Raw genomic sequence first — 15,572 nt, forward strand, 5'->3', positions numbered from 1 at the left:
AAAGAGAATATTAGTTTGCATTAGCGTTTACCATTTAATTGCATAAAATCTATTCACTTGTTTTTTATTTCCTTTCTTTTTCAATGCACATTGACTGCTTATCAAGCTCTGGGCACTTACGTGCCTTAACTATTACTGAGCCACATTATACAAATTATACCGTGAACACTTAACATATTTTCCTATATGCTGCCAACTTATAATTATAAAGTACTATTTGTTTTTACAACTTAAGGAGAGCAGGTTAAAAAATTGGAAACCCCCTATATAAGGGTGTTGGGGTGCTTTTGTGTGGTTGTGTGCCGCGCATTAAGGTGTGTAGGGGTGTGTGTGGCGCGGCATAAGGGTGTTGGGTGTGTGTGTGCGGCATAAGGGTGTTGGGGGTGTGTGGTGCGCGCATAAGGGGTTGGGGTGTGTGTGCGCGCATAAGGGTGTTGGGGTTGTGTGGCGCCGCAATAAGGGTGTTGGGGAGTGTGTGCGCGCATAAGGGTGTTAGGGGTGTGGTGTGTGGTGCGCGCCCAAAAGGGTGTTGGGGGTTGTGTGGTGCGCGCATATGGGTGTTGGGGTGAGTGTTGCGCGCATAAGGGTGTTGGGGTGTGTGTAGCGCGCATAAGGGTGTTGGTGTAGTGAGTGTGTGCGCGCATAAGGGTGTTGGGGTGTGTGTGCGCGCATAAGGGTGTTGGGGTGTGTGTGCGCGCATAAGGGTGTTGGGGTGTGTGTGCGCGCATAAGGGTGTTGGGGTGTGTGTGCGCGCATAAGGGTGTTGGGGTGTGTGTGCGCGCATAAGGGTGTTGGGGTGTGTGTGCGCGCATAAGGGTGTTGGGGTGTGTGTGCGCGCATAAGGGTGTTGGGGGTGTGTGTGCGCGCATAAGGGTGTTGGGGTGTGTGTGCGCGCATAAGGGTGTTGGGGTGTGTGTGCGCGCATAAGGGTGTTGGGGTGTGTGTGCGCGCATAAGGGTGTTGGGGTGTGTGTGCGCGCATAAGGGTGTTGGGGTGTGTGTGCGCGCATAAGGGTGTTGGGGTGTGTGTGCGCGCATAAGGGTGTTGGGGTGTGTGTGCGCGCATAAGGGTGTTGGGGTGTGTGTGCGCGCATAAGGGTGTTGGGGTGTGTGTGCGCGCATAAGGGTGTTGGGGTGTGTGTGCGCGCATAAGGGTGTTGGGGTGTGTGTGCGCGCATAAGGGTGTTGGGGTGTGTGTGCGCGCATAAGGGTGTTGGGGTGTGTGTGCGCGCATAAGGGTGTTGGGGTGTGTGTGCGCGCATAAGGGTGTTGGGGTGTGTGTGCGCGCATAAGGGTGTTGGGGTGTGTGTGCGCGCATAAGGGTGTTGGGGTGTGTGTGCGCGCATAAGGGTGTTGGGGTGTGTGTGCGCGCATAAGGGTGTTGGTGTGTGTGTGCGCGCATAAGGGTGTTGGGGTGTGTGTGCGCGCATAAGGGTGTTGGGGTGTGTGTGCGCGCATAAGGGTGTTGGGGTGTGTGTGCGCGCATAAGGGTGTTGGGGTGTGTGTGCGCGCATAAGGGTGTTGGGGTGTGTGTGCGCGCATAAGGGTGTTGGGGTGTGTGTGCGCGCATAAGGGTGTTGGGGTGTGTGTGCGCGCATAAGGGTGTTGGGGTGTGTGTGCGCGCATAAGGGTGTTGGGGTGTGTGTGCGCGCATAAGGGTGTTGGGGTGTGTGTGCGCGCATAAGGGTGTGGGGGGGTGTGTGCGCGCATAAGGGTGTTGGGGTGTGTGTGCGCGCATAAGGGTGTTGGGGGTGTGTGTGCGCGCATAAGGGTGTTGGGGTGTGTGTGCGCGCATAAGGGTGTTGGGGTGTGTGTGCGCGCATAAGGGTGTTGGGGTGTGTGTGCGCGCATAAGGGTGTTGGGGTGTGTGTGCGCGCATAAGGGTGTTGGGGTGTGTGTGCGCGCATAAGGGTGTTGGGGTGTGTGTGCGCGCATAAGGGTGTTGGGGTGTGTGTGCGCGCATAAGGGTGTTGGGGTGTGTGTGCGCGCATAAGGGTGTTGGGGTGTGTGTGCGCGCATAAGGGTGTTGGGGTGTGTGTGCGCGCATAAGGGTGTTGGGGTGTGTGTGCGCGCATAAGGGTGTTGGGGTGTGTGTGCGCGCATAAGGGTGTTGGGGTGTGTGTGCGCGCATAAGGGTGTTGGGGGTGTGTGTGCGCGCATAAGGGTGTTGGGGTGTGTGTGCGCGCATAAGGGTGTTGGGGTGTGTGTGCGCGCATAAGGGTGTTGGGGTGTGTGTTGCGCGCATAAGGGTGTTGGGGTGTGTGTGCGCGCATTAGGGTGTTGGGGGTGTGTGTGCGCGCATAGGGTGTTGGGGTGTGTGTGCGCGCATAAGGGTGTTGGGGTGTGTGTGCGCGCATAAGGGTGTTGGGGTGTGTGTGCGCGCATAAGGGTGTTGGGGTGTGTGTGCGCGCATAAGGGTGTTGGGGTGTGTGTGCGCGCAATAAGGGTGTTGGGGTGTGTGTGCGCGCATAAGGGTGTTGGGGTGTGTGTGCCGCGCATAAGGGTGTGGGGGTGTGTGTGCGCGCATAAGGGTGTTGGGGTGTGTGTGCGCGCATAAGGGTGTTGGGGTGTGTGTGTCGCGCATAAGGGTGTTGGGGTGGTGTGGTGCGCGCATAAGGGTGTTGGGGGTGTGTGTGCGCGCATAAGGGTGTTGGGGTGTGTGTGCGCGCATAAGGGTGTTGGGGTGTGTGTGTGCGCGCATAAGGGTGTTGGGGTGTGTGTGTGCGCGCATAAGGGTGTTGGGGTGTGTGTGTGCGCGCATAAGGGTGTTGGGGTGTGTGTGCGCGCATAAGGGTGTTGGGGTGTGTGTGCGCGCATAAGGGTGTTGGGGTGTGTGTGCGCGCATAAGGGTGTTGGGGTGTGTGTGCGCGCATAAGGGTGTTGGGGTGTGTGTGCGCGCATAAGGGTGTTGGGGTGTGTGTGCGCGCATAAGGGTGTTGGGGTGTGTGTGTGCGCGCATAAGGGTGTTGGGGTGTGTGTGTGCGCGCATAAGGGGTGTTGGGGTGTGTGTGGTGCGCGCATAAGGGTGTTGGGGTGTGTGTGCGCGCATAAGGGTGTTGGGGTGTGTGTGTGCGCGCATAAGGGTGTTGGGGGGTGTGTGCGCGCATAAGGGTGTTGGGGTGTGTGTGCGCGCATAAGGGTGTTGGGGTGTGTGTGCGCGCATAAGGGTGTTGGGGGTGTGTGTGCGCGCATAAGGGTGTTGGGGTGTGTGTGCGCGCATAAGGGTGTTGGGGTGTGTGTGTGCGCGCATAAGGGTGTTGGGGTGTGTGTGCGCGCATAAGGGTGTTGGGGTGTGTGCGCGCATAAGGGTGTTGGGGTGTGTGCGCGCATAAGGGTGTTGGGGTGTGTGCGCGCATAAGGGTGTTGGTGTGTGTGCGCGCATAAGGGTGTTGGTGTGTGTGCGCGCATAAGGGTGTTGGTGTGTGTGCGCGCATAAGGGTGTTGGTGTGTGTGCGCGCATAAGGGTGTTGGTGTGTGTGTGCGCGCATAAGGGTGTTGGTGTGTGTGTGCGTGTGTGTGTGTGTATGTATAAGGGTGTTGGTGTGTGTGTGTATGTATAAGGGTGTTGGTGTGTGTGTGTGTGTGTGTGTGTATGTATAAGGGTGTTGGTGTGTGTGTGTGTGTGTGTGTGTGTGTATGTATAAGGGTGTTGGTGTGTGTGTGTGTGTGTGTGTGTGTATGTATAAGGGTGTTGGTGTGTGTGTGTGTGTGTGTGTGTATGTATAAGGGTGTTGGTGTGTGTGTGTGTGTGTGTGTGTATGTATAAGGGTGTTGGTGTGTGTGTGTGTGTGTGTATAAGGGTGTTGGTGTGTGTGCGCGCATAAGGGTGTTGGTGTGTGTGCGCGCATAAGGGTGTTGGTGTGTGTGCGCGCATAAGGGTGTTGGTGTGTGTGCGCGCATAAGGGTGTTGGTGTGTGTGCGCGCATAAGGGTGTTGGTGTGTGTGCGCGCATAAGGGTGTTGGTGTGTGTGTGCGCATAAGGGTGTTGGTGTGTGTGTGCGTGTGTGTGTGTGTATGTATAAGGGTGTTGGTGTGTGTGTGTATGTATAAGGGTGTTGGTGTGTGTGTGTGTGTGTATGTATAAGGGTGTTGGTGTGTGTGTGTGTGTGTGTATGTATAAGGGTGTTGGTGTGTGTGTGTGTGTGTGTATGTATAAGGGTGTTGGTGTGTGTGTGTGTGTGTGTGTGTATGTATAAGGGTGTTGGTGTGTGTGTGTGTGTGTGTGTGTGTGTATGTATAAGGGTGTTGGTGTGTGTGTGTGTGTGTGTATAAGGGTGTTGGTGTGTGTGTGTGTGTATGTATGTATGTATAAGGGTGTTGGTGTGTGTGTGCGTGTGTATGTATGTATGTATAAGGGTGTTGGTGTGTGTGTGCGTGTGTATGTATGTATGTATAAGGGTGTTGGTGTGTGTGTGCGTGTGTATGTATGTATGTATAAGGGTGTTGGTGTGTGTGTGTGTGTGTGTGTATGTATAAGGGTGTTGGTGTGTGTGTGTGTGTGTGTGTATGTATAAGGGTGTTGGTGTGTGTGTGTGTGTGTGTGTATGTATAAGGGTGTTGGTGTGTATGTATGTATAAGGGTGTTGGTGTGTGTGTGCGTGTGTATGTATGTATGTATAAGGGTGTTGGTGTGTGTGTGTGTGTGTGTGTGTGTGTGTGTGTGTGTGTGTGTGTATGTATGTATAAGGGTGTTGGTGTGTGTATGTATAAGGGTGTTGGTGTGTGTGTGTGTGTATGTATAAGGGTGTTGGTGTGTGTGTGTGTGTGTGTATAAGGGTGTTGGTGTGTGTGTGTGTGTGTGTATAAGGGTGTTGGTGTGTGTGTGTGTGTGTGTATAAGGGTGTTGGTGTGTGTGTGTGTGTATGTATAAGGGTGTGTGTGTGTGTGTGTGTATGTATAAGGGTGTTGGTGTGTGTATGTGTATGTATGTATAAGGGTGTTGGTGTGTGTATGTGTATGTATGTATAAGGGTGTTGGTGTGTGTGTGTGTGTGTGTATGTATGTATAAGGGTGTTGGTGTGTGTGTGTATGTGTATGTATGTATGTATAAGGGTGTTGGTGTGTGTGTGTGTATGTGTATGTATAAGGGTGTTGGTGTGTGTGTGTGTATGTGTATGTATAAGGGTGTTGGTGTGTGTGTGTGTGTGTGTGTGTGTGTGTGTATGTATAAGGGTGTTGGTGTGTGTGTGTGTGTGTGTGTGTGTGTATGTATAAGGGTGTTGGTGTGTGTGTGTGTGTGTGTGTGTGTGTGTGTGTATGTGTATAAGGGTGTTGGTGTGTGTGTATGTGTATGTATAAGGGTGTTGGTGTGTGTGTGTGTGTGTGTGTGTGTGTGTGTGTGTGTGTGTGTGTGTGTGTATGTATAAGGGTGTTGGTGTGTGTATGTATGTATAAGGGTGTTGGTGTGTGTATGTATGTATAAGGGTGTTGGTGTGTGTGTGTGTGTGTGTGTATGTATGTATAAGGGTGTTGGTGTGTATGTATAAGGGTGTTGGTGTGTGTGTATGTATAAGGGTGTTGGCGTGTGTATGTATAAGGGTGTTGGTGTGTGTATGTATAAGGGTGTTGGTGTGTGTATGTATAAGGGTGTTGGTGTGTGTATGTATAAGGGTGTTGGTGTGTGTATGTATGTATAAGGGTGTTGGTGTGTGTATGTATGTATAAAGGTGTTGGTGTGTGTATGTATGTATAAGGGTGTTGGTGTGTGTGTATGTATAAGGGTGTTGGTGTGTGTGTGTGTGTGTGTGTGTGTGTGTGTGTATGTATAAGGGTGTTGGTGTGTGTGTGTGTGTGTATAAGGGTGTTGGTGTGTGTGTGTGTGTGTGTGTATGTATGTATGTATAAGGGTGTTGGTGTGTGTGTGCGTGTGTATGTATGTATGTATAAGGGTGTTGGTGTGTGTGTGCGTGTGTATGTATGTATGTATGTATAAGGGTGTTGGTGTGTGTGTATGTATAAGGGTGTTGGTGTGTGTGTGTGTGTGTGTGTGTGTATGTATAAGGGTGTTGGTGTGTATGTATGTATAAGGGTGTTGGTGTGTGTGTGCGTGTGTATGTATGTATGTATAAGGGTGTTGGTGTGTGTGTGTGTGTGTGTGTATGTATAAGGGTGTTGGTGTGTGTATGTATAAGGGTGTTGGTGTGTGTGTGTGTGTGTATGTATAAGGGTGTTGGTGTGTGTGTGTGTGTATAAGGGTGTTGGTGTGTGTGTGTGTGTGTGTATAAGGGTGTTGGTGTGTGTGTGTATGTATAAGGGTGTGTGTGTGTGTGTGTGTGTGTATGTATAAGGGTGTTGGTGTGTGTATGTGTATGTATGTATAAGGGTGTTGGTGTGTGTATGTGTATGTATGTATAAGGGTGTTGGTGTGTGTATGTGTGTGTATGTATGTATAAGGGTGTTGGTGTGTGTGTGTATGTGTATAAGGGTGTTGGTGTGTGTGTGTGTATGTGTATGTATAAGGGTGTTGGTGTGTGTGTGTGTATGTGTATGTATAAGGGTGTTGGTGTGTGTGTGTGTGTATGTATAAGGGTGTTGGTGTGTGTGTGTGTGTGTGTGTATGTGTATAAGGGTGTTGGTGTGTGTGTATGTGTATGTATAAGGGTGTTGGTGTGTGTGTGTGTGTGTGTGTGTATGTATAAGGGTGTTGGTGTGTGTATGTATGTATAAGGGTGTTGGTGTGTGTATGTATGTATAAGGGTGTTGGTGTGTGTGTGTGTGTGTATGTATGTATAAGGGTGTTGGTGTGTATGTATAAGGGTGTTGGTGTGTGTGTATGTATAAGGGTGTTGGCGTGTGTATGTATAAGGGTGTTGGCGTGTGTATGTATAAGGGTGTTGGTGTGTGTATGTATAAGGGTGTTGGTGTGTGTATGTATGTATAAGGGTGTTGGTGTGTGTATGTATGTATAAGGGTGTTGGTGTGTGTGTGTGTGTGTGTGTGTGTGTGTATGTATGTATAAGGGTGTTGGTGTGTGTGTATGTATAAGGGTGTGTGTGTGTGTATGTATAAGGGTGTGTGTGTGTGTATGTATAAGGGTGTTGGTGTGTGTGTGTGTGTGTATGTATAAGGGTGTTGGTGTGTGTGTGTGTGTGTATGTATAAGGGTGTTGGTGTGTGTGTGTGTGTGTGTGTGTGTATGTATAAGGGTGTTGGTGTGTGTGTGTGTGTATGTATAAGGGTGTTGGTGTGTGTGTGTGTGTATGTATAAGGGTGTTGGTGTGTGTGTGTGTGTATGTATAAGGGTGTTGGTGTGTGTGTGTGTGTATGTATAAGGGTGTTGGTGTGTGTGTGTGTATGTATAAGGGTGTTGGTGTGTGTGTGTATGTATAAGGGTGTTGGTGTGTGTGTGTATGTGTATAAGGGTGTTGGTGTGTGTTTGTGTGTGTGTGTGTGTGTGTATAAGGGTGTTGGTGTGTGTGTGTGTATGTGTATAAGGGTGTTGGTGTGTGTGTGTGTATGTGTATGTGTATAAGGGTGTTGGTGTGTGTGTGTGTGTGTGTGTGTGTGTGTGTGTGTGTGTGTGTGTGTGTGTGTATCTGTATGTATAAGGGTGTTGGTGTGTGTGTATATATATGTGTAAAGAGAGGACAAGTAATCACATTATTCCCAGACTATGGTATATAGGTATTTTACAGCAAAATCAGGCAAAAGGAAGAGAAAACACAACAACATATCAAGATTTTTTTTTTTTATATTCCATATTTAAATATGTTGAGTTCAATGTCTTTTTAATGAACTTTCATAAGCTGCTTCTGCTATTTAAAAAACAAAATAGAACTTGCTTTGTAAATAACATTAATGTAAGCCCTGAGTATATAATGCACAATATTCACTTATAATATAGCTTAGATATAGAACAAGGTTTAAGAACATACTCATCTGGGTCCACTTTGGCTAAACCTCGCACTGTGATCATGTGACCTATAGACAGCCCTTCGGGCAGAGACCTGGAGAAGGGTGTTGCCTGAGAGAGGAAGAGACTGGTCACAAAACAAATTATTTAATGAAGCATAAAAAGTGCACCGGTAAATACAGACCTCTAGCAAAATGATGCAATTACTTGAGAAAGGTGCATGGGGCATTATGGGTGGATTTTAGTTCACAGGTTTAAGAGGAACCAGGACATAGAGGAAGAAGGGACAGAGCATTTCATTTTAAAGGACTGGGAACTAAATTACTGTGGTAGATGTATCAGAATGTATGCTCTTTTATTCAAATGTCCTGGTTATCCTCATACCTCTGCTCCTCAAGTCTGATCATTCTGCTATTTTATCCTCTGTGTATATTAAATAAATGAGGAGGAGAGAGGAAGAAAAGGAAGGTGGAAGAATGGAAAGAGGAGGAGGAGGAAGGGAAAGGGGAGGAGGAGGGGAAGGAAGGGAAAGGGGAGGAGGAGGAGGAGGAGGAGGAGGAGGAGGAAGGGAAAGGGGAGGAGGAGGAGGAGGAGGAGGAGGAGGAGGAAGGGAAAGGGGAGGAGGAGGAGGAGGAGGAGGAGGAGGAAGGGAAAGGGGAGGAGGAGGAGGAGGAGGAGGAGGAGGAAGGGAAAGGGGAGGAGGAGGAGGAGGAGGAGGAGGAGGAGGAAGGGAAAGGGGAGGAGGAGGAGGAGGAGGAGGAAGGGAAAGGGGAGGAGGAGGAAGGGAAAGGGGAGGAGGAGGGGAAAGGGGAGGAGGAGGAGGGAAAGGGGAGGAGGAGGAAGGGAAAGGGGAGGAGGAGGAAGGGAAAGGGGAGGAGGAGGAAGGGAAAGGGGAGGAGGAGGAGGAGGAAGGGAAAGGGGAGGAGGAGGAGGAGGGGGAGGAGGAGGGGAAAGGGGAGGAGGAGGAGGAGGAGGAGGAGGGGAAAGGGGAGGAGGAGGAGGAGGAGGAGGGGAAAGGGGAGGAGGAGGAGGAGGAGGAGGAGGAGGAGGAGGAAGGGAAAGGGGAGGAGGAGGAGAAGGAGAAGGAGGAAGGGAAAGGGGAGGAGGAGGAGGAGGAGGAGGAAGGGAAAGGGGAGGAGGAGGAGGAGGAGGAGGAGGAGGAGGAGGAAGGGAAAGGGGAGGAGGAGGAGGAGGAGGAGGAGGAGGAGGAGGAAGGGAAAGGGGAGGAGGAGGAGGAGGAAGGGAAAGGGGAGGAGGAGGAGGAGGAGGGGAAAGGGGAGGAGGAGGAGGAAGGGAAAGGGAAAGGGAAAGGGGAGGAGGAGGAGGAGGAGGAGGAGGAGGAGGAGGAGAAAACATAATTTATGCTTACCTGATAAATTCCTTTCTCCTGTAGTGTAGTCAGTCCACGGGTCATCCATTACTTATGGGATTATATCTCCTCCCTAACAGGAAGTGCAAGAGGATCACCCAAGCAGAGCTGCTATATAGCTCCTCCCCTCTACGTCATACCCAGTCATTCGACCAAAACCAAACGAGAAAGGAGAAACTATAGGGTGCAGTGGTGACTGGAGTTTAATTTAAAATTTAGACCTGCCGTAAAAACAGGGCGGGCCGTGGACTGACTACACTACAGGAGAAAGGAATTTATCAGGTAAGCATAAATTATGTTTTCTCCTGTTAAGTGTAGTCAGTCCACGGGTCATCCAATACTTATGGGATACCAATACCAAAGCTAAAAGTACACGGATGATGGGAGGGACAGGCAGGACCTCTACATGGAAGGAACCACTGCCTGAAGAACCTTTCTCCCAAAAACAGCCTCCGAAGAAGCAAAAGTGTCAAATTTGTAAAATTTGGCAAAGGTGTGAAGTGAAGACCAAGTTGCAGCCTTGCAAATCTGTTCAACAGAGGCCTCATTTTTAAAGGCCCAAGTGGAAGCCACAGCTCTGGTAGAATGAGCTGTAATTCTTTCAGGAGGCTGCTGTCCAGCAGTCTCATAGGCTAAACGTATTATGCTACGAAGCCAGAAAGAGAGAGAGGTAGCCGAAGCCTTTTGACCTCTCCTTTGTCCAGAATAAACGACAAACAGGGAAGAAGTTTGTCGAAAATCTTTAGTTGCCTGCAAATAAAATTTCAGGGCACGGACGACGTCCAGATTGTGCAGAAGTCGCTCCTTCTTTGAGGAAGGGTTAGGGCACAATGAAGGAACAACAATCTCTTGATTGATATTCCTGTTGGTGACTACCTTAGGTAAGAACCCAGGTTTAGTACGCAGAACTACCTTGTCTGAATGAAAAATCAGATAAGGGGAATCACAATGTAAGGCCATTAGGAATAGAACTTTCCAAGATAACAGCTTGATATCAATGGAATGAAGGGGTTCAAACGGAACACCCTGTAAAACATTAAGAACTAAGTTTAAGCTCCATGGCGGAGCAACAATTTTAAACACAGGCTTAATCCTGGCCAAAGCCTGACAAAAAGCCTGAACGTCTGGAACTTCAGACAGACGCTTGTGCAAAAGAATGGACAGAGCTGAGATCTGTCCCTTTAACGAACTAGCAGATAAACCCTTTTTCTAAGCCTTCTTGTAGAAAAGACAATATCCTAGGAATCCTAACCTTACTCCATGAGTAACTCTTGGATTCGCACCAATGTAAGTATTTACGCCATATTTTATGGTAAATTTTCCTGGTAACAGGTTTCCTAGCCTGTATTAAGGTATCAATCACTGACTCCGAGAATCCACGCTTAGATAGAATCAGGAGTTCAATCTCCATGCAGTCAGCCTCAGAGAAATTAGATTTGGATGTTTGAAAGGACCCTGAACCAGAAGGTCCTGTCTCAGAGGCAGAGACCATGGTGGACAGGACGACATGTCCACTAGATCTGCATACCAGGTCCTGCGTGGCCACGCAGGCGCTATTAGAATCACCGATGCTCTCTCCTGCTTGATCCTGGCAATCAGACGAGGAAGTATCGGGAAGGGTGGAAACACATAAGCCATGTTGAAGACCCAAGGTGCTGTCAGAGCATCTATCAGAAACACTTCCGGGTCCCTGGATCTTGATCCGTAACAAGGAAGCTTGGCGTGACTGGAACCTGATGAACCTCAGAGTTGCTAGCTGAGGCCAAGCCAGAAGAGCATTGAGAACTGCTCTCAATTCCAGAATGTTTATTGGAAGGAGACTCTCCTCCTGAGTCCATGATCCCTGAGCCTTCAGGGAATTCCAGACAGCACCCCAACCTAGTAGGCTGGCGTCTGTTGTTACAATTGTCCAGTCTGGCCTGCTGAAGGGCATTCCCCTGGACAGATGTGGCCGAGAAAGCCACCACAGAAGAGAATCTCTGGTCTCTTGATCCAGATTCAGCATAGGGGACAAATCTGAGTAATCCCCATTCCACTGACTTAGCATGCACAATTGTAGTGGTCTGAGATGCAGGCGTGCAAAAGGTACTATGTCCATTGCCGCTACCATTAAGCCGATTACCTCCATGCATTGAGCCACTGACGGGTGTTGAATGGAATGAAGGACACGGCAAGCATTTAGAAGTTTTGTTAACCTGTCTTCTGTCAGGTAAATTTTCATTTCTACAGAATCTATAAGAGTCCCCAAGAAAGGAACTCTTGTGAGTGGCCTTAGAGAACTCTTTTCTACGTTCACCTTCCACCCATGCGACCTTAGAAATGCCAGAACCAACTCTGTATGAGACTTGGCAGTCTGGAAACTTGACGCTTGTATCAGAATGTCGTCTAGGTACGGAGCTACCGAAATTCCTCGCGGTCTTAGAAGAGAGCCCAGAACCTTTGTAAAGATTCTTGGAGCCGTGGCTAACCCGAAGGGAAGAGCTACAAACTGGTAATGCCCGTCTAGGAAGGCAAACCTTAGGTACCGATAATGATCCTTGTGAATCGGTATGTGGAGGTAGGCATCCTTTAAATCCACTGTGGTCATGTATTGACCCCTTTGGATCATAGGCAAGATTGTCCGAATAGTCTCCATTTTGAACGATGGAACTCTTAGGAATTTGTTTAGGATCTTTAAGTCCAAAATTGGTCTGAAGGTTCCCTCTTTCTTGGGAACCACAAACAGATTTGAGTAAAACCCTTGTCCGTGTTCCGACCGCGAAACTGGATGGATCACTCCCATTAGTAAAAGGTCTTGTACACAGCGTAGAAACGCTTTTCTCTTTAGCTGGTTTGTTGACAGCCTTGAAAGATGAAATCTCCCTTTTGGAGGAGAAGCTTTGAAGTCCAGAAGATATCCCTGAGATATGATCTCTAAAGCCCAGGGATCCTGGACATCTCTTGCCCAAGCCTGGGCGAAGAGAGAAAGTCTGCCCCCCACTAGATCCGTTTCCGGATCGGGGGCCCTCACTTCATGCTGTCTTAGGGGCAGCAGCAGGCTTTCTGGCCTGCTTGCCCTTGTTCCAGGACTGGTTAGGTTTCCAGCCCTGTCTGTAGCGAGCAACAGTTCCTTCCTGCTTTGGGGCTGAGGAAGTTGATGCTGTTCCTGCCTTGAAGTTACGAAAATTAGACTGTCTATCCCTTGGTTTGGCTCTGTCTTGAGGCAGGGCATGACCCTTACCCCCAGTAATGTCAGCGATAATTTCTTTCAAACCGGGCCCGAATAATGTCTGCCCTTTGAAAGGTATGTTAAGCAATTTAGATTTAGAGGTTACATCGGCTGACCAAGATTTAAGCCACAGTGCTCTGCGCGCTTGAATGGCGAATCCTGAATTCTTAGCCGTAAGTTTAATTAAGTGTACTACGGCATCGGAAATAAATGAATTGGCTAGCTTAAGTACTCTAAGCTTGTCTGTAATTTCATCCAATGTAACTGAGTTAATGTTCTCTTCCAGAGACTCAAACCAGAATGCCGCTGCAGCCGTGACAGGCGCAATGCATGCAAGGGGTTGTAATATAAAACCTTGTTGAACAAACATTTTCTTAAGGTAACCCTCTAACTTTTTATCCATTGGATCTGAAAAAGCACAGCTATCCTCCACCGGGATAGTGGTGCGCTTAGCCAGAGTAGAAACTGCTCCCTCCACCTTAGGGACCGTCTGCCATAAGTCCCGTGTGGTGGCGTCTATTGGAAACATTTTTCTAAATATAGGAGGGGGTGAAAAAGGCACACCGGGTCTATCCCACTCCTTGTTAATAATTTCTGTAAGCCTCTTAGGTATAGGAAAAACATCAGTACACACCGGTACCGCATAGTATCTATCCAGCCTACACATTTTCTCTGGAATTGCAACCGTGTTACAATCATTCAGAGCCGCTAATACCTCCCCTAGCAATACACGGAGGTTTTCAAGCTTAAATTTAAAATTTGAAATGTCTGAGTCCAGTTTACTTGGATCAGATCCGTCACCCACAGAATGAAGCTCTCCGTCCTCATGTTCTGCATATTGTGACGCAGTATCAGACATGGCTCTAATATTATCAGCGCACTCTGTTCTCACCCCAGAGTGGTCGCGTTTACCCCTAATTTCTGGCAATTTAGATAATACTTCAGTCATAACATTAGCCATGTCTTGCAAAGTAATTTGTATGGGCCGCTCTGATGTACTTGGCGCCACAATATCACGCACCTCCCGAGCGGGAGACGCAGGTACTGACACGTGAGGAGAGTTAGTCGGCATAACTTCCCCCTCGTTGTCTGGTGAAATTTTCTTTACATGTACAGATTGACTTTTATTTAAAGTAGCATCAATGCAATTAGTACACAAATTTCTATTGGGCTCCACATTGGCCTTTAAACATATTGCACAAAGAGTTTCCTCTGTGTCAGACATGTTTAACAGACTAGCAATGAAACTAGCAAGCTTGGAAAAAACTTTTGAAATAAATTTTCAAGCAATATAAAAAACGTTACTGTGCCTTTAAGAAAAACTAATAAACTGTCACAGTAGAATTACAATGAACCAAATTTGTTATAGCAACCAAATTTTCACAATAAATGCAATAAGTTAGCAAAGGATTGCACCCACCAGCAAATGGATGATTAACCCCTTAATACCCAAAAACGGATAACAGATATAAAAACGTTTTATCACAGTCAAAAAGCACAGTCTCACAGGTCTGCTGTGAGTGATTACCTCCCTCAAAACTAGTTTTGGAGACCCCTGGGCTCTGTAGAGACGTCCTGGATCATGGAGGAAGGAATAGGAAGACTGAGTGAATTCTTACTGTGCAAGAAAGCGCCAAAATAGGCCCCTCCCACTCATATTATAGCAGTGGGGAAGCTCAGCAAACTGAAAGCCATGTGGAAAAATAATGCCCAAAATTTTTTATCACCAAGTACCTCAGAGAAAAACGATTAACATGCCAGTAAAAACGTTTTAAAATAAAATTAAGAAATGATACTAATAAGCCTGCTGCTAGTCGCTTACACTGCAGTGGGGGCTCAAGTATAAGTTAAATGTACACAGTATTTTCTTAGTGAAGTTCCATTCCCCAGAAATACCACAGTGTAACATACATACATATCAGCCTGATACCAGTCGCTATTACTGCATTTAAGGCTGCACTTACATTATATGGGTATTAGCAGTATTTTCTCAGTCAATTCCATTCCTTAGAAAATAATATACTGCAACATACCTCCTTGCAGGTGAACCCTGCCCGCTGTCCCCTGATCTGAAGTTACCTCTCTCCTCAGAATGGCCGAGAACAGCAAATAGATCTTAGTTACGACCACTAAGATCATACATAAACTCAGGTAGATTCTTCTTCTAATGCTGCCTGAGAAAAAACAACACACTCCGGTGCTGTTTAAAATAACAAACTTTTGATTGAAGATATAAAAATTAATTTTAATAACCACAGTCCTCTCACACGTCCTATCTATTAGTTAGGTGCAAGAGAATGACTGGGTATGACGTAGAGGGGAGGAGCTATATAGCAGCTCTGCTTGGGTGATCCTCTTGCACTTCCTGTTAGGGAGGAGATATAATCCCATAAGTAATGGATGACCCGTGGACTGACTACACTTAACAGGAGAAAGGGGAGGAGGAGGAGGAAGGAGGGAAAGGGAAAGGGGAGGAGGAGGAGGAAGGAGGGAAAGGGAAAGGGGAGGAGGAGGAGGAAGGAGGGAAAGGGAAAGGGGAGGAGGAGGAGGAGGAGGAGGAGGAAGGAGGGAAAGGGAAAGGGGAGGAGGAGGAGGAAGGAGGGAAAGGGAAAGGGGAGGAGGAGGAGGAAGGAGGGAAAGGGGAGGAGGAGGAGGAGGAAGGAGGGAAAGGGAAAGGGGAGGAGGAGGAAGGAGGAGGAAGGAGGAAGGAGGGAAAGGGAAAGGGGAGGAGGAGGAGGAAGGAAGGAAGGAGGGAAAGGGAAAGGGGAGGAGGAGGAGGAGGAAGGAGGGAAAGGGAAAGGGGAGGAGGAGGAAGGAGGGAAAGGGGAGGAGGAGGAGGAGGAGGAAGGAGGGAAAGGGGAGGAGGAGGAGGAGGAGGAGGAGGAAGGAGGGAAAGGGGAGGAGGAGGAGGAGGAGGAAGGAGGGAAAGGGGAGGAGGAGGAGGAGGAGGAGGAGGAAGGAGGGAAAGGGAAAGGGGAGGAGGAGGAGGAAGGAGGGAAAGGGAAAGGGGAGGAGGAGGAGGAGGAGGAAGGAGGGAAAGGGAAAGGGGAGGAGGAGGAGGAAGGAGGGAAAGGGAAAGGGGAGGAGGAGGAGGAAGGAGGGAAAGGGAAAGGGGAGGAGGAGGAGGAAGGAGGGAAAGGGAAAG

The 15,572-nt window shown here is 48.6% G+C and overlaps 1 protein-coding gene across 2 annotated transcripts in view; it reads right to left on the reverse strand.

Moving 5' to 3' along the window:
• LGALS12 (galectin 12) overlaps positions 1-15,572 on the reverse strand; it is a 129,346-nt gene that overhangs the window by 77,827 nt on the left and 35,947 nt on the right. For both annotated transcript variants that reach the window (XM_053719938.1, XM_053719937.1), the window contains one exon: positions 7,873-7,961. In XM_053719938.1, coding sequence (XP_053575913.1) covers positions 7,873-7,961 — 89 coding nt within the window. The remainder of the gene's footprint in view (positions 1-7,872; positions 7,962-15,572) is intronic.

Source organism: Bombina bombina, chromosome 7 (assembly GCF_027579735.1).
Source record: "Bombina bombina isolate aBomBom1 chromosome 7, aBomBom1.pri, whole genome shotgun sequence".
In the NCBI taxonomy this organism is placed as follows: domain Eukaryota; kingdom Metazoa; phylum Chordata; class Amphibia; order Anura; family Bombinatoridae; genus Bombina; species Bombina bombina.